General features: G+C 41.9%; 3 protein-coding genes across 3 annotated transcripts; all 3 read left to right on the top strand.

The window, feature by feature from the left end:
• The first annotated feature begins 4,781 nt into the window (after positions 1-4,781).
• LOC119738077 (perlucin-like) lies at positions 4,782-6,282 on the top strand. The gene has a single exon (XM_038212803.1). It carries the CDS (start codon positions 5,046-5,048, stop codon positions 5,772-5,774), a length of 729 nt encoding a protein of 242 aa, XP_038068731.1. The 5' UTR covers positions 4,782-5,045; the 3' UTR covers positions 5,775-6,282.
• A 2,081-nt stretch (positions 6,283-8,363) lies between these two features.
• On the top strand, positions 8,364-10,043 carry LOC119738078 (alpha-N-acetylgalactosamine-specific lectin-like). The gene has a single exon (XM_038212804.1). It carries the CDS (start codon positions 8,757-8,759, stop codon positions 9,471-9,473), a length of 717 nt encoding a protein of 238 aa, XP_038068732.1. The 5' UTR covers positions 8,364-8,756; the 3' UTR covers positions 9,474-10,043.
• Positions 10,044-14,477: 4,434 nt separating this feature from the next.
• LOC119738621 (C-type lectin-like) lies at positions 14,478-16,435 on the top strand. Its single transcript, XM_038213527.1, has 2 exons — positions 14,478-15,760; positions 16,160-16,435. The coding sequence occupies exon 1, from the start codon at positions 14,651-14,653 to the stop codon at positions 15,371-15,373; it is 723 nt and encodes a 240-aa protein (XP_038069455.1). The 5' UTR covers positions 14,478-14,650; the 3' UTR covers positions 15,374-15,760; positions 16,160-16,435.
• Positions 16,436-18,517: the final 2,082 nt, after the last annotated feature.

The raw sequence follows: 18,517 nt of genomic DNA on the forward strand, positions 1-18,517 counted from the left end.
TCTACTACGTGCGAACACACTGATGATGGACGCAGCCATAATACCGATGGGTGCCATGTTTTCAAACCTACGGCCTTCATCAGAGCGTAATGAAAATCACGCAGCCATTGGCAGTTAAGTAACTCCTGTTATTGCTCATCGAATGCTGTGTGTGGTCTGCGTATAGATTCGTGCCATTTGAAAAGTCACAGGCGTTGTCGACGAGGCTTTTATTTCAAAAGCTGCATTGACGATCGGCTGTTTCATTTCTCTTCGCAAAACTTGAAACTTTATTACAAGATCGTTCAACGTTAACACGTGCGGATTCAGGTTGCACGATGAAGCTGATTCGATGGAGTGGTTTTATTATTTGCGCGTGTTTTTACGCCGAGGCCTGCCAACCCGGCCAGGAGAGATTTGGGGGATCTTGCTATCAACTCCTGACCGAGAAAATGATGTGGGACCAGGGTGATGCTGCCTGCTCGGAGATGGGCGCTGCTTTGGCCGTTCCTGACTCCTTGGAGGAACATCAGTTCATCTGGGAGATGTTCACCGGGAACGTTAGTGCGGGGAGTGTATGGGTCGGATGTAATGACAGGGAGGAGGAAGGCAAGTGGATGCAGTCTAGTGGCGGAGGAGAATGCAACTTCTTCAAATGGGCACCAGGAGAACCGCTTGGTGTATATAGCGATTGTATACAGCTGTGGCGTGGACAAAACGGTCTCATGGATGACACCGGCTGCGGCTATTTGAGGTCCGTCATCTGTGAGAGTCCCATTTCGCTTGCCGTGCCCACGATGTCCTGCCTGCAACGCTACGCCGACGCCCGCTCCTCATCCCACTGCCTCACCGGTCACGTCATCAAGGAGTTCTCGGCCAAGGGTGTCATCGAGTGCGGCTTGGCGTGCCTTGATGAGCCTCGATGCCGCTCCTTCAATCTGCGACGAGGCGGCCCCGGAGAGATGATTTGTCAGTTGAATAACATCACCCGTAACGAAGCCGACGTGAAGAACATACGGCTGGACAACGGCTGCAAATATTTTGAATTCTATGTTAAGTGTGTGACAGCCGCTTAACACAAAGCTGTGGTGAAGGTATAATCATTCGATGTACCTTAAATCACAGTATAATGATATTTTTGCACGTGGACATTCAGCAAGTACTTCTATATACGAAGTTCAAGCCTGTCCTGACACTCGAGAAAAGACAACATTTCAGGTGGATATGGGCAGATACAGAGATCACACTGTAGGAAAGGATCCGGAAACTTATAGCCAGTAGCTAGATTCACTCTAAAAAGTCCCTGGTCAGATTGACCCGGAATACGGACTCTATTTGGTCGAATGCTTTACAGGGTCAAAATAGACACTTCAGCGGGTCAAAATGACGCACACGACAGAACAGAAAACTTTACGCTGATGTGTACGACCGGTTACTAGACAACATGTTTTGTAGTTTATTGTAAATTGATTGTAAATAGTTTTCTGCAGTTGATTCACAGTAAAAACATTCTGTTGATTAGGTTTGGCAGTGAAACACCCATTTAAGCTTGCACAAAATTGTACTGTACATTAACAAACATAATAACAAGAAGAGAATTAACACAGTCTATATATAGGCCTGGGCCTATTTAGGCACATTTCACTGCAGTTCCGTAATTTTCCAATCGTGCATACTGTTGATTTTGTTGTAGACTAAAATTCACAGTCGGTGTTGGAGCGCAAGATTTTAAGCTGTTTGTTTAATTATGTGTTTGATCGTTGTGTTGGAATTAAGCGGAAGAGTTTCGTACGTAAACGACTGATGAGGACGTTTAATGAATGAGCGATGTTTTCAAAGGTTACTAGACAACATGTTTTGTAGTTTAAATTGATTGTATATGGTTTTCTGCAGTTGATGCACGGTAATAACATTCTGAAGATTAGATATGGCAGTGAATCACCACTCTAAACTTGCACAAATATTGTACTGTAACAAACATAAAAATTAGAGAATTAACACAGTCTATATTATAGGCATATTTATGCACATTTCACTGCAATTCCGTGTTTTTCCAATCGTGAATACTGTTGACTTTGTTGTAGACTAAAATTCACAGTCGGTGATGGAGCGCAAGATTTTAAGGTGTTTGTTTTGTTATTGGTTTGAGCATTATTTTGGAATTAAGCGGAAGAGTTCCGTACGTAAACGACTGATAAGGACTTTTAATGAATGAGCGATGTTTTTTTTCATAGCACGCAACGAGATTTCTTCATTTGGATCAAAAGGAAGCTGGGAACAACAAAAATGGCGTACTCTTTTTTTCGGCCAAGCCGTGCAAATAACATTGAACAGAATGAATCTATGGCTATTAAAAAAACCTAAAATATTACTTCCTTCTTCATGGACTGATTTCCTTATATAAAACATGGGATCAGTTCTAAATAAAATCAGGCCAAGCGCACAGTCTAGAAAACGAACTTGACAACATGGCGGGGGTTTGTTTAGTTGTTAGTTTGATCGTTGTTTTGGAATTAAGCGGAAACGACTGATATGGACGTTTAGTGAGTGACGGATGTTTCTTCATATCATATTAAGATATTTCTTCGTTTGAATCAAAAGGAAGCTGGCCAATAAAAAATCGTCCGTGCTGAATCTGGCTATTAAAATAATATTATTAAACATTTTAATTCCTTCTACGTAAACTGATTCATTATATTAAGAAAGTGGGATCAGTTCTACATGATAAAATCGATCTTAGCGCACCGTCTTCAAAACGAACTAGACAACATGGCGGTGATCATAGACGTTCGTCTTTGCATTTTTTAGTTCCTAAAAGTTTGAGTAAAGCAGAGTTGAATCGCCGAGGGATTGAAAGAAGGTTGTGGGTGTTTTTTTTCAGAAATATTATAATTGAAGAGATCGTTAATTGGCATCAATTAAGGTTTTGCTAAGTTACAACGTAATGTTCTTACCGTCGTAGCCCCCCCCCCTCAAATATGGACTGCGATGCTCTAAAACAATACAGCAAACACTCAACAATGAAATACAAGTTGATTAAAAAAAATCAGGCACCAACTACAAAGGTCGAACCGGTAACCCTATCAGGACCAGGCTATTTTGGGTCTGCCAAGGACTAGGGGGCACATCATTGTGACTCTCCTATCCCTATATCCCTACGTCTGACAGCCGCTTAACACAAACATTCTGGCGAAGGTATATTGGTCTACATTTAAATCGCAGTACACACAAAGATTTTTTTTTTACATAGGCATCAAGCAAGTAGTACTCTGACAAAAGATGCAGCCTGTGCTGACACTCGAGAAAAGACACCATTTTGATTCCTTGAATCAAGCAGGCGGATATTGACGCATCTAGAGATCAGACTGTAGGTGGAGGATCTGCCCAACGTTTGACAGCCGCATAACACAAAGTTGAGGCAAAAGAATAGTCATTTTATTCACAATATATGAACGCAATTATTTTTGAGACTCAAGAAAAGACATTATTAAGATTCCTTGGATCAAGGAGTAGGATATGGTCGCATCTAGAGATCAAATTGTCGGGGAGGATCTGGAGACTTATAGCCAGAAGCTAAATACACTCTAAAAACTTTCTCAGATTGACCAGGAATACGGACTCTATTTGACGGTATGCTTAGCAGGGTCTAAATTGACACTTTTTTCTGTTAAAAAATGACACCAGCAACAGAAAAATGTATACTTATGTGCACGACAGGTTAACAACCAAACTATTTGGTGGTTTACTTTATTGTAAATGGATCTCTGAACGACTCTTGATTTTTCTTACAGTAGTTGCGACGAAGGATGTCCCCACACCATTTTTTAAAATTTCAGGGACTGAAGATCCTTCCAAAAAGAAAGGAGTGAGCAATTTTTAATTATCATTGTTTTATTAAAATGAGAAAAAGCTACTTGTTGACTTTCTATGTTAACGTTTTCAACCTCTGAAAATACGCTTATATTTTGGGTTCTTATTGCGTCCATAATGCACAAAAAGCCTATTATTGTCTGGCCAGAAATGTTTCGAATTTTTTGAAGTAGATATGGCATAACTCAACTAATTTTTTGTTTGATGTCTCATACAAAAGCAACAGACTATGATACTACTAGCCGAGAAAACAACAATCTGAAAACAGCATCTTTTTTTCGGGGAACTCTTTAAACTACAGATTTGCGTCTTGAAGGTTTTAGTATTCACGCCACAACAGCCATGAGCTATTTAATGGGTTTTTTTTTTTATAACAATTGTACTTGAAAAGTTTACAGTACAGCAGCATACGCGCGTGCAGATACTCACCTGATTCTTTTTAACTATCCTCTGTATAATTATTACACGCGCTATTTTTCAACCCTCAATCCTCAACCTTCAACATCAACATCAACAATCAATATTAACATCAACATCAACAATCAACAATCAATATTAACATCAACATCAACATCAACAATCAACGTCAACGACAACAATGGCCCAACACCCTGTTGTTGTTCCTACAACCTGTAGTAAATACTGCCACTGCTTCGAAAGCATCGCTCCATGGAGTACATGCATGTCACAAACCTCTTCGGTCAGAGCCTGCTCGATCGAAACATTTTCAAGAATATAATGGTGACTGATGGACACACAATAGGCAATCAGTATGGGTAAGGTTGGTATGGAAACTGAACAAAGTATTAAGGCAACCAGCCCCTCCCCCTAATGAATACACAGCATTCAAATTTCTTAGGAGCTATTGTCTCTCGTCTACTAAGTGCGAACACACTGATGATGGACGCAGCCATAATACCTATGGGTGCCGTTTTTTTTAAACCTACGGCCTTCATCAGAGCGTAATGAAAATCACACAGCCATTGGCAGTTAAGTAACTCCTGTAATTGCTCATCGAATGCTGTGTGTGGTCTGCGTATAGATTCGTGCAATTTGAAAAGTCACAGGCTTTGTCGACGAGGCTTTTATTTCAAAAGCTGCATTTAAACGATCGTCTGTTTTATTTCTCCTCGCAAAACTTGAAACTTTAATTACAAGATCGTTCAACGTTAACACGTGCGGATTCAGGTTGCACGATGAAGCTGATTCGATTGAGTGGTTTTATCATTTGCGCGTGTTTTTACGCCGAGGCCTGCCAACCCGTCCAGGAGACATTCGGGGGATCTTGCTATCAACTCCTGACCGAGACAATGACGTGGGACCAGGGTGATGCTGCCTGCTCGGAGATGGGCGCTGCTTTGGCCGTTCCTGACTCCTTGGAGGAACATCAGTTCATCTGGGAGATGTTCACAGGGATCGTTACAGTTGGGAATCTTTGGATCGGATGTAATGACAGAGAGGAGGAAGGCAAGTGGATGCAGTCTGGTGAGGGAGGAGAATGCAACTTCTTCAATTGGGCACCAGGAGAACCGCGTGGTGTTTATAGCGATTGTATACAGCTATGGCGTTTACCGAACGGTCTCATGGATGACAAAGGCTGCAGCTATCCGAGGTCCGTCATCTGTGAGAGTCCCGTTCCGCTTGCCGTGCCCACGATGTCCTGCCTGCAACGCTACGCCGACGTCCGCTCCTCATCCCACTGCCTCACCGGTCACGTCATTAAGGAGTTTTCAGCCAAGGGTGTTATCTCGTGCGGCTCGGCGTGCCGGGATGAGCCTCGATGCCGCTCCTTCAATCTGCGACGAGGTGGCCCCGGAGAGATGATTTGTCAGTTGAATAACATCACCCGTAACGAAGCCGACGTGAAGAACATACGGCTGGACAACGGCTGCAAATATTTTGAATTCTTAATGTTAAGCGTGTGACAGCCGCTTAACACAAAGCTGTGGTGAAGGTATAATCATTCGATGTACATTAATCACAGTATGAACGTAATGATATTTTTGCACGTAGACATTAAGCAAGTACTTCTCTATACGAAGTTCAAGCCTGTCCTGACACTCGAGAAAAGACAACATTTCAGGTGGATATGGGCAGATACAGAGATCAGACTGTAGGGGAGGATCCGGAAACTTATGGCCAGTAGCTAGATTCACTCTAAATAGTCCCTGGTCAGATTGACGCGGAATACGGACCCTATTTGGTGGAATGCTTTACAGGGTCAAAATAGACGCTTCACCGGGTCAAAATGACACACGCGACGGAACAGAAAACTTTACGCTGATGTGTGCGACCGGCTACTAGATAACATGTTTTGTAGTTTAAATTGATTGTAAATGGTTTTCTGCAGTTGATTCACAGTAATAACATTCTGTAGAATGGATATGGCAGTGAATCACCACTCTAAGCTTGCACAGTCTGTATTAGGCCAAAAAAAAGTATTCGGTCTCTGGTCAGCGCGCGCGTCGATTTTAATCATGCCCGTCAACCTTTTTTTTTCCAAAATGTTTTTTTACCAAAGAGCACCAAGGAATGGGAAATTGCACCAAAGCAAATGATTGAGAGCACCAAGGCAAATTATGTAGGACACCAATGTACATGAGGACACCAAAAAGGCAAAATAGTACCCCACCTTGTCTGTACAATCCAAGCTTGAAGAAAAAAAAAAAAGCCAAAAAAAAAAAAAGCCGCGTCCCCGCGTCAATTCCGGAACTTTGGTCTGACCAGAGACCGAATGTATATTTTTTTTGGCCTTATAGGCCTATTTATGCACATTTCACTGCAGTTCCGTGTTTTTCCAATCGTGAATACTGTTGACTTTGTTGTAGACTAAAATTCACAGTCGGTGTTGGAGCGCAAGATTTTAAGGTGTTTGTTTTGTTATCGGTTTGATCATTATTTTGGAATTAAGCGGAAGAGTTCCGTACGTAAACGACTGATAAGGACTTTTAATGAATGAGCGATGTTTTTTTGTTTCATAGCACGCAACGAGATTTCTTCATTTGGATCAAAAGGAAGCTGGCAACAACGAAAATGGCGAACTCTGTTTTTCGGCCAAGCCGTGCAAATAACATTGAACAGAATGAATCTATGGCTATTAAAAAAACCCTAAAATATTACTTCCTTCTTCATGGACTGATTTCCTTATATAAAACATGGGATCAGTTCTAAATAAAATCAGGCCAAGCGCACAGTCTAGAAAACGAACTTGACAACATGGCGGGGGTTTGTTTAGTTGTTAGTTTGATCGTTGTTTTGGAATTAAGCGGAAACGACTGATATGGACGTTTAGTGAGTGACGGATGTTTCTTCATATCATATTAAGATATTTCTTCGTTTGAATCAAAAGGAAGCTGGCCAATAAAAAATCGTCCGTGCTAAATCTGGCTATTAAAATAATAATTATCAAACATTTTAATTCCCTCTACGTAAACTGATTCATTATATTAAGAAAGTGGGATCAGTTCTACATGATAAAATCGAGCTTAGCGTACCGTCTTCAAAACGAGCTAGACAACATGGCGGTGATAATGGACGTTCGTCTCCAAATTGCTTGGCAATTGTTGCTATTTCTTGGACAATGCAAAAGTATATAGGTCTTGTATAGTGTTTGCATTTTTTAGTTCCTAAAAGTTTGAGTAAAGCAGAGTTGAATCGCCGAGGGATTGAAAGAAGGTTGTGGGTGTTTTTTCCCCAGAAATATTATAATTGAAGAGATCGTTAATTGGCATCAATTAAGGTTTTGCTAACTTACAACGTAATGTTCTTACCGTTGTAACCCCCCCTCCCCCAAATATGGACTGCGATGCTCTAAAACAATATAGCAAACACTCAACAATGAAATACAAGTTGATAAAAAAAAATCAGGCACCAACTACAAAGGTCGAACCGGTAACCCTATCAGGACCAGGCTATTTTGGGTCTGCCAAGGACTAGGGGGCACATCATTGTGCTTCTCCTATCCCTATATCCCTACGTCTGACAGCCGCTGAACACAAACATTGTGGCGAAGGTATATTGGTCTACATTTAAATCGCAGTACACGCAAAGATTTCTTTTTTTTTACATAGACATCAAGCAAGTTGTACTCTGACGAAAGATGCCGCCTGTGCTGACACTCGAGAAAAGACACCATTTTGATACCTTGAATCAAGTAGGCGGATATGGGCGCATCTTATACAAAAGCGACAGATGTTTTTGCTAGCCGAGAAAACAGCAATTTGAAAACAACATCTAGTTTCGGGGGAACTCTAAACAACAGCTTTGCGTTTTGAAGGTTCTAGAATTCACGCCACAACACGAACCTCCTCGGTTAGGACACGCTCTATCGATACGACCTTTTTCTAAGCTATCTAATGACTCATTGGATAGCTATAGCAAATCAAAACGATTAAAGGTAACGTGACAAAGTTTAGCTCATCCAACTTTATTGTCCAGAGCTAGCTCGGCGCCCATCACTATAGCTACATCCATTGTCAGCATCTGCCCACGTAGTTTGCAATGCAAGACCGAGACGATTGCTCTCGACAATAAATTCGGATGCGTTAAAGATTTTGTGTTTACCTCGATCTAATCTTCGTCACGTTTCCACAGCAACCTTCGCCATATTGATTGCCCATGAGCCATTATGCGGCCTTAATCTGAAATCTGAAATAATGAAAAGCACGCAGCCGTTTTGGCAATTAACGTACGTTACTGCTGGATGGAGCAACACGGTTTTGGTATGAACAAGGGATCCGTGCCAATTTAAGTATCACAGACTCTGTCGCCGGTCCATGAGGTCTCCGTTTTTGAATTCTACCTAAAATGTCAGCAGTGAAACTTTTTAACGATTGGTTGTTCCATTCGCTTTGATATAATTATCAGATGGTTCAATTTTAACACGTACAAATCGATCAGGACGCACGATGAAGCTGATTTGGCTGAATGCAATCGTGTGTGCGTGTTTTTACGCCGAGGCTTGCAAACCCGGCCAGCAGAGATTCGGGGGTTCTTGCTATCAACTCCTGAACGAGAGTATGACGTGGGACCAGGGTGATGCTGCCTGCTCGGAGATGGGCGCTGTCTTGGCTGTTCCTGACTCCTTGGAGGAGCATCAGTTCATCTGGGAGATGTTCACAGGGATTGTTACAGTTGGGAATCTTTGGATCGGATGTAATGACAGGGAGGAGGAAGGCAAGTGGATGAAGTCTAGTGAGGGAGGAGAATGCAACTTCTTTGACTGGGCACCAGCAGAACCAAGTGGTGGATATAGTCATATAAATTGTATGCATCTGTGGCGTTACGAAAACGGTCTCATGGATGACGATGTCTGCTCGGTTCCCAGGTCCGTCATCTGTGAGAGTCCCGCTCCGCTTGCCATGCCCACGATGTCCTGCCTGCAACGCTACACCGACACCCGCTCCTCATCCCACTGCCTCACCGGTCACGTCATGGAGGAGTTCTCGGCCAAGGGTGTCATCACGTGCGGCTCGGCGTGCCGGGATGAGCCGCGATGCCGCTCCTTTAATCTGCGACGAGGCGGCCCCGGAGAGTTGATTTGCCAGTTGAATAACATCACCCGTAACGAAGCCGACGTGAAGAACATACGGCTAGACAACGGCTGCAAATATTTCAATTTCTAAAGAATAAATGTCTGGCAGCCGCTTAACACAAAGTTGTGGTGAAGGTTTAACCATTCGGTGTATATTTAAATCGAAGTAGGTGAAGGTAACCATTTTTTTGTACGTAAACATCAAGCAAGTGGGTCTCGAACAAAAGATGTAGCGCGTCCTAATCTGACTCGAGTAAAAGACAACACTTTGATTCCCTGAATGAAGCGGGTCCATGGGCAGATCTAGAGATCAGACTGTAGCGGGAGGATCTAAATACTTCTAGCCAGTAGCTAGATAGACTCTAAACAGTCCCTGGTCAGATTGACCCGGAATCCTAGCTCTATTATGCCTTATATTTTTCAACGTCAATTTCACACTTTTTCTGTGTCAAAATGACACAAACGTTTCGCTCATGGCTATGACAGGTTACTAGTCAATTTATTTTGTAGTTTAAGGTAATTGTAAAAAGTTTTCGGCACGCACTTGATTTTTCGCAGTAGTTTAGATGTGGCAGTGAATCACCATTTGAAGTTGGCACATTATGTATGTACAATAATATTAATAATATAATTATAATAAGCGAACAAGAACAGTGCAAGCCTATTTATTCACATTTAACATGCTGTTCCTTGCTTTTCTAATCGTGGATGCTGTTGCTTTTGTCGTAAAGTTAAATTGGCAGTCAATTTTGGAGCGAATGATTTTAAACTGTTTGTTACTTTATTGGCATTATCAATAATTTGAAATTACATGACGTGGAAGAATATATTACGTACACGATTGATAAGGAAGTTGAATGAATACGTGATTTCTTCGTTTTGGATCGAAAGGAAGGTGGCACAACATAAAACAATTGCCAAACTCTGTTTTTCGGCCATGCTAATATCATTGGATAGAACGAATCTGGCTAAAGAATAACAACATGTTACTTCCCTCTGCATGGAATGACTGCCGTTTATAAGAAAAGTGGGATCCGCTCATGGCGGGGATCATGGACGCAAGTCTCCAAATTGCTTGACAATTGTTGCTATGTCTTGGAAAATGCAAAGTAGCTTTTGAACTGTTTTTGCGCTTTTTCCCAGTTCATTTTGAATGAATAAGGGATAGAGAGGTGAATCACCTTGAAATTGAAGGAGGGTTGTGGGTGTGTTTTTTTTCTTCAAAAATGAGTAGGTACAGCCTACAGGTAATAAACAACATAGGCGTTGAGGGTTTGTTCAAAGTTTTAGTGTTATGTCACCACCATCAAAGAACAAAAGTAATGACTTCGAAATCTTAAAAACAAAAGATACAAACAAACTGAAGTAATAATTCAAATGAGTGTGTGGATGAGGTTTTTCTATTTTTTTCTCTCATTTTTTTCTACAGCCCTGGAAATTGGATTTTATCAAGGGTATTGTATGTTATACTGTTCAGCCTTTGAAGCCGCAAGCTTATCCTTTGCTCCATATGCTATGAAGGACACAGCATGGTGGTTGCAGTACTTTTAATAATTCTTCAAACTGGTATGAAGGAAACAGTATGTCCTATTGCATTTGCAATACCTGTAAGAGTTATCTGGCAGACCGTGAATACTGCGAGGAATTCTGTGCTTGATACCGCCGGATGTAGCCTCATTTGGCACGCGGTGCGGTGCCGTTTCCTTATCGATTTCTGACTCTGCGACTGCGATGGGCTTTATTGTTCGTGTTCTAGATGACATTTTTGAAATTGCCACAGAGTTCTCAAGGACTGTCGTTTTCCATCACCGCTTCCATCACAAGAACCGCCAATGATTGTTAACGAAGTATCAAGGCACCCCCCCCAAATAAAAGAATCATAGACGGCGTTCAAATTTCTTTTTTTTTTCAGCGCGTTTGTCAAGGTCATCGTATATTACACTTACTTGGGCAGATGCTAACGATGAACATATCGATAATACAATTTTAGCTGCAGGCGACTGGTTTAGACACGATCTTGCCGGGAGTGTTATGAAAACCACGCAGCCATAAAACGCAGCTACTAAATAACTCGGTTATTGCTCGTGGAAACATCAGTGTGTGATCAACATCCATCCCGTTATAAATATCGCCGGAGTTGCCGACGAGATTTTCATCTAAGGCCCTGCCTCCAGTTAAAGCACTATGAAGCTGCTTTGGCTGAATGCTGCGGTCGTGTGTGCGTGCTTTTACACCGAGGCTTGCCAACCCGGCCAGCAGAAATTCGGAGGTTCTTGCTATCAACTCCTAACCGAGAGAATGACGTGGGACTAAGGTGATGCTGCCTGCTCGGAGATGGGCGCTGTCTTGGCGGTTCCTGACTCCTTGGAGGGACGTCGGTTCATCTGGGAGATGTTCACAGGGATTGTTACAGTTGAAGATCTTTGGATCGGATGTAATGACAGAGAGGAGGAAGGCAAGTGGATGCAGTCTAGTGAGGGAGGAGAATGCAACTTCTTTGACTGGGCGCCAAGACAACCAAGTGGTGGATATAGTCATATTGATTGTATGCATCTGTGGCGTTACGAAAACGGTCTCATGGATGACGATGTCTGCTGGGGTCCCAAGTCCGTCATCTGTGAGAGTCCCGCTCCGCTTGCCATGCCCACGATGTCCTGCCTGCAACGCTACACCGACGCCCGCTCCTCACCCCACTGCCTCACCGGTCACGTCATGGAGGAGTTCTCGGCCAAGGGTGTCATCACGTGCGGCTCAGCGTGCTGGGATGAGCCTCGATGCCACTCCTTCAACACGCGACGAGGCGGCCCCGGAGAGCTGATTTGCCAGTTGAATAACATCACCCGTAAGGTAGCCAACGTGAAGAACATACGACTGGACAACGGCTGCAAATACCTTGATTTCTAAATGCTGAACGTTATACAGCCGCATAACACAATGTTGTGGCGAAGGTATAGTCATCCGATGTACATTTATTCGCAGTGTATGAACGTAATCATTTTTGAGACTCCAGAAAAGACAACATTTTGATTCCTTGAATCAAGCAGGTGGATATGGGCGTATCTAGAGATCAGACTGTAGGGGGAGGATCAGGATACTTCTAGCTATAGTATGTAGGTACACTTTAAAAGTTCGTTAGTCAGATTGACCCGGAATACGGACTCTCTTTGAATGAATGTTTTACAGGGTCAAAATTGACACTTTTCTGGGTCAAAATGACACACGCGATTCGCTTGTATCCCCCCGCCCTGCAAACAGGGCGCTGGGAAGGGCTGATGAGCTTTACATAATCTTGTGAAGGAAGTGACCTACGACCTATATATAAAGCATCTGGCTGCAGCTGTTCAAGACCACAGTTAGACAATGCGCGCAAATGCTATCCTAAAACTCCCCATAGAAATGCAGTAAATGCACACACATTCCATACCGGATGTGATTTCTTTTTCATTGCGGACTATGTGGACAAATTTGAGTGTCGCATAATGCAACCATTGACCCTTCGTGAATTTGAAATGGACCCTGAGAAAGTGACGGGAATCGCAAATTTACAACACATATAAGATTTACAGATTTTTCTACATTATAACGTTTTTCAAAGAAAACAAAGCATTTGTGAATTGGATAAAAAGAGTAATGAATCAGTCCTATCGGCCGTTTAAAACTTAGCAGTGTCATGGTCGTGATGACTTGCTGGTCTCAGGTCACGCAAAATCTATCCAATCAGAGCGTGAATTCATCGGTCCTTCCTAGCGTCCTGTTTGCAGGGCGGGGGATACGAGCGAACACACGCGACTGAAAACTTTACGCTCATGTGTACGACAGGTTACTAGACAAAATGCGTTTTGTGGTTTAAATTGATTGTAAATGGTTCTCTGCACACGACACCTGATTTTTTTTTTTTTACAGTAATAATATTCTATATTTTAGATATGGGAGTGAATCACCACTTTAAGCTTGCACATTCATGTACTATGACATTAGCATTATTATAAGAAGAGAATGAGGCCTTTTTATTATACTACAAATCCGTGTTTTTCTTTGTATGTTGTTGATTTTGTTGTAGACTAACATTCACATCGGCGCTGGAGCGCAAGATGTTAAGCTGTTTGTTTAGTTGTTGGTTTGATCATTATTTTGGAATTAAGCGGAAGAGTTCCGTACGTAAACGACTGATGATGACGTTTAGTGAATGAGTGAAGTTTCTTCATATCACGCAACCAACATTTCTGGCCAAAAAAAACCCTTTTTTCCAGGTTAAGAAGCTTACGGGCCAACTCGCACCAGGGTCAACTCGTACCTGGGTCAACTCGTACCTTTTGTTATTGGCCATTTTGGGCTCCAAGAAGATGTTTTATATAAACCAAACCTAACATAAAATGTGCAAATCCCGTGAAGAGAATGGAGTTTTCTTTCAGTCTTGAAACTGAGTTCTTCATGACCATTTTAGTTCAGCGAAGATACCTGGGTACGATTGGTATGGTGCATGCAGCGATCATTTGTAGTAAAAAAAAAACCTGTACAGTTTCCTTACCGGGTTTCAACCATTCAGACACGTTGGAAGTTGTATTTTTGTAGCAACTGTAATTCAATAAATATGATGTTTTAAAAATTATACGCAAGTAGCCCGCAAACAATTGTCTTTTTTTCTGCTGACCAATCAGTTCATGATATCACTTCTATTACGACCCAATCGATGATTTGCTTACAGCAGACCTGTGTTTTGAAGGTTTTAGAATCTACGCCAAAACACGAACCTCAACAGGTAGAACACACGCGATCGATACGACCCTTCTTCCTTGTTATCTAATTGTTCATGGGCGCGCAATAGCCAACCAATATGGCTAAGGTTGCTGTGGAAACGTAAGTATATATCAAGGTTAACACAAAATTTAAACCGCTTCTGAATTTCTCGTCCAGAGTTATTGTCTATGTCTTACAATTACAATTACGTGGGCAGATGCTGACACAATGGATTTAGCCGTAGCTCAGATTTCGACACGGTCCTAATCTGAATTTAATGAAAAACCACTCGGCCATCTTAGAATTAACTCCTGTCAGGCTGAATGAAACAACACGGCTTGGTAAGAGATCTGATTCATTCCAAATTTCACAGACGTTGTCAATGGTCAATAGGGGTTCATTCTAGAATTCTATGTAAACGATCAGTAGTGAGACTTTCAGACGATTAGTTGTTCTATTCATCTGAACAAATCTTGAAATATTCATTGCAAGATCGTTCAACTTTAACGTAGGCCTACGATTCCATGTTGCATGATGAAGCTGATTTGGTTGAGTGTTTTTATCGTGTGTGTGTGGTTTTACGCCGAGGCTTGCCAACCCGGCCAGGAGAGATTCGGGGGTTCTTGCTATCAACTTTTGACCGAGAGAACGACGTGGGACCAGGGTGATGCTGCCTGCTCGGAGATGGGCGCTGCTTTGGCGGTTCCTGACTCCTTGGAGGAACATCAGTTCATCTGGGAGATGTTCACTGGGAATGTTAGTGCGGGACATCTTTGGATCGGATGTAATGACAGGGAGGAGGAAGGCAAGTGGATGAAGTCTAGTGGGGGAGGAGAATGCAACTTTTTCAAATGGGCATCAGGAGAACCAAATGGAGGAGATAGTCATATCGATTGCATGCAACTGTGGCGTAATGGAAACGGTCTCATGGATGACACCGACTGCGCCTATCAAATTTTCGTCATCTGTGAGAGTCCCGTTACGCTTGCCGTGCCCACGATGTCCTGCCTGCAACGCTACGCCGACGCCCGCTCCTCATCCCACTGCCTCACCGGTCACGTCATTAAGGAGTTCTCGGCCAAGGGTGTCATCGCGTGCGGCTCGGCGTGCCGGGATGAGCCTCGATGCCGCTCCTTCAATTTGCGACGAGGCGGCCCCGGAGAGTTGATTTGTCAGTTGAATAACGTCACCCGTAATGAAGCCGACGTGAAGAACATACGGCTGGACAACGGCTGCAAATATTTTGAATTCTAAATGTTAAGCGTATGACAGCCGCTTGACACAAAGCTGTGGCGAAGGTATAATCATTCGATGTACCTTAAATCACAGTATGAACGTAATGATATTTTTGCACGTAGACATTCAGCAAGTACTTCTATTTACGAAGTTCAAGCCTGTCCTGACACTCGAGAAAAGACAACATTTCAGGTGGATATGGGCAGATACAGAGATCAGACTGTAGGGGAGGATCCGGAAACTAATAGCCAGTAGCTAGATTCACTCTAAAAAGTCCCTGGTCAGATTGACCCAGAATACGGACTCTATTTGGTCGAATGCTTTACAGGGTCAAAATAGACACTTTATCGGGTCAAAATGACACACGCGACAGAACAGAAAACTTTACGCTGATGTGTACGACCGGTTACTAGATGTTTTGTAGTTTAAATTGATTGTAAATGGTTTTCTGCAGTTGATTCACAGTAATATCATTCTGTTGATTAGATATGGCAGTGAAACACCCATGTAAGCTTGCACAACATGTACTGTACAGTAACAAACATAATAATAAGAAGAGAATTAACACAGTCTATATACAGACCTGGGCCTATTTATGCACATTTCACTGCAGTTCCGTGCTTTTCCAATCGTGAATACTGTTGATTTTGTTGTAGACTAAAATTCACAGTCGGTGTTGGAGCGCAAGATTTTAAGCTGTTTGTTTAATTATGTGTTTGATCGTTGTGTTGGAATTAAGCGGAAGAGTTTCGTACGTAAACGACTGACGAGGACATTTAATGAATGAGCGATGTTTTTTCAAAGGTTACTAGACAACATGTTTTGTAGTTTAAATTGATTGTATATGGTTTTCTGCAGTTGATGCACGGTAATAACATTCTGAAGATTAGATATGGCAGTGAATCACCACTCTAAACTTGCACAAATATTGCACTGTAACAAACATAAAAATTAGAGAATTAACACAGTCTGTATTATAGGCCTATTTATGCACATTTCACTGCAGTTCCGTGTTTTTCCAATCGTGAATACTGCTGATTTTGTTGTAGACTAAAATTCAAAGTCGGACTTGGAGGGCAATATTTTAAGCTGTTTGTTTAGTTATTGGTTTGATCATTGTGTTGGAATTAAGCGGAAGAGTTCCGTACGTAAACGACTGATGAGGACGTTCAATGAATGAGCGATGTTTTTTTCATAGCACGCAACGATATTTCTTCATTTGTATCAAAAGAAAGCTGGCAACAACAAAAATGGCGAACTCTGTTTTTCGGCCAAGCCGTGCAAATAACATTGAACAGAATGAATCTATGGCTATTTAAAAAAAACCACTAGAACATTAATTCCTTCTTCATGGACTGATTTCCTTATATAAAACATGGGATCATTTCTACATAAAATCAGGCCGAGCGCACAGTCTAGAAAACGAACTTGACAACATGGCGGGGTTTGTTTAGTTGTTATCGTTATTTTGAAATTAAGCGGAAACAACTGACATATGGACGTTTAGTGATTGACGGATGTTTCTTCATATCATATTAAGGTATTTCTTCGTTTGAAACAAAAGGAAGCGGGCCAAAAAAAATCGTCCGTGCTGAACCTGGCTATTAAAATAATACTTATCAAAATTTTAATTCCTTCTACGTAAACTGATTCTTTATATTATGAAAGTGGGATCAGTTCTACATGATAAAATCGAGCTTAGCGCACCGTCTTCAAAACGAACTAGACAACATGGCGGTGATAATGGACGTTCGTCTCCAAATTGCTTGGCAATTGTTGCTGTTTCTTGGACAATGCAAAAGTAAATAGGTCTTGTATAGTGTTTGCATTTTTTAGTTCCTAAAAGTTTGAGTAAAGCAGAGTTGAATCGCCGAGGGCTTGAAAGAAGGTTGTGGGTGTTTTTTTCAGAAATATTATAATTGAAGAGATCGTTAATTGGTATCAATTAAGGTTTTTCTAAGTTACAACGTAATGTTCTTACCGTTGTAGCCCCCCCCCCCCTCAAATATAGACTGCGATGCTCTAAAACAATATAGCAAACACTAAACAATGAAATAAAAGTTGATTAAAAACTTGCAGGCACCAACTACAAATGATTTGCCAGTTGAATAACATCACCCATAAGGAAGCCAACGTGAAAAACATACGACTGGACAGCGGCTGCAAATATTTTGAATTCTAAATGTTAAGCGTATGACCGCCGCTTAACACAAAGTTCTGGCGAAGGTATAATCATTCAATGTACATTAAATAACAGTATGAACGTAATGATATTTTTGCACGGAGACATCAAGCAAGTACTTCTCTTTACGAAGGTGAAGCATCCTGAAACTCGAGAAAAGACAACATTTTGATTCCTTCAATCAAGCAGGGGAATGGTCTGCATTCAGGAAATGACACTCAATTGCTTCAACCTCCGTTGTAGTTCTGTGGGCATTTTCAACCACAATGGCTTGGTTTAAACAGCACTCAAAAGCATAAAATCCTGTTTGTGTCCCGTGGTTTCTATAAACCCAGCCTTTCCCCGTTTTATCGAATTTCCATGGTCTGGCAAGTTTTAGTATTTTTGGTCATCCCCCACTAGTGGCACGGATTTACGCAAGTGCTCACTCCACAACACGAAACTCAACAGGCAGAACAAAATTGGATCGATACGACCTTTTCCTAGCTATCTAATGGCTAATAGGCACGCAATAGCCAAAGAGTTGTCTATGCGCCTATAGTAGCGAATCAACGTGGTTACGGTTGCCAAAGAAACCAAAGAATCACAAACGGCATCTAAATTTCTTAATCAGAGACAGAGGCTATGTCTAGGTCTTACGATGACGTGGGCAGATACTAACTCGAGGACGTAGCCAGATCTAAGCGTTGGGTCTTGGGCACGGCTTTAATATGATTTTAATGAAAACTGCGCAGCCATCTTGGCAATGACTCCGTTATGAAACGACATTTTCTGGGAAACAGATCAGTGCCATTTCAAATATCACAGGCGTTGTTGACGAGGGTTTTATTTTCGAATTCTACCGAGACGTTCTGCAGTGAGACTTTCTGACGATTGGCTGTTGCATATCCTCGGTGAAAACAGGAATTATCTTGAAATATTATTGTTTATCTTTAACACTTACTAAATCAGGTCGCACGATGAAGTTACTTTGGCTGAAT

The sequence above is a fragment of the Patiria miniata genome, unplaced genomic scaffold (assembly GCF_015706575.1).
Source record: "Patiria miniata isolate m_02_andy unplaced genomic scaffold, ASM1570657v1 HiC_scaffold_3, whole genome shotgun sequence".
Lineage (NCBI taxonomy): Eukaryota > Metazoa > Echinodermata > Asteroidea > Valvatida > Asterinidae > Patiria > Patiria miniata.

Excerpts from the sequence above, each read along its gene's own strand:
- LOC119738621 (XM_038213527.1), top strand. The coding sequence starts at position 14,651 with ATGATGAAGCTGATTTGGTTGAGTGTTTTTATCGTGTGTGTGTGGTTT.
- LOC119738078 (XM_038212804.1), top strand. The coding sequence starts at position 8,757 with ATGAAGCTGATTTGGCTGAATGCAATCGTGTGTGCGTGTTTTTACGCC.
- LOC119738077 (XM_038212803.1), top strand. The coding sequence starts at position 5,046 with ATGAAGCTGATTCGATTGAGTGGTTTTATCATTTGCGCGTGTTTTTAC.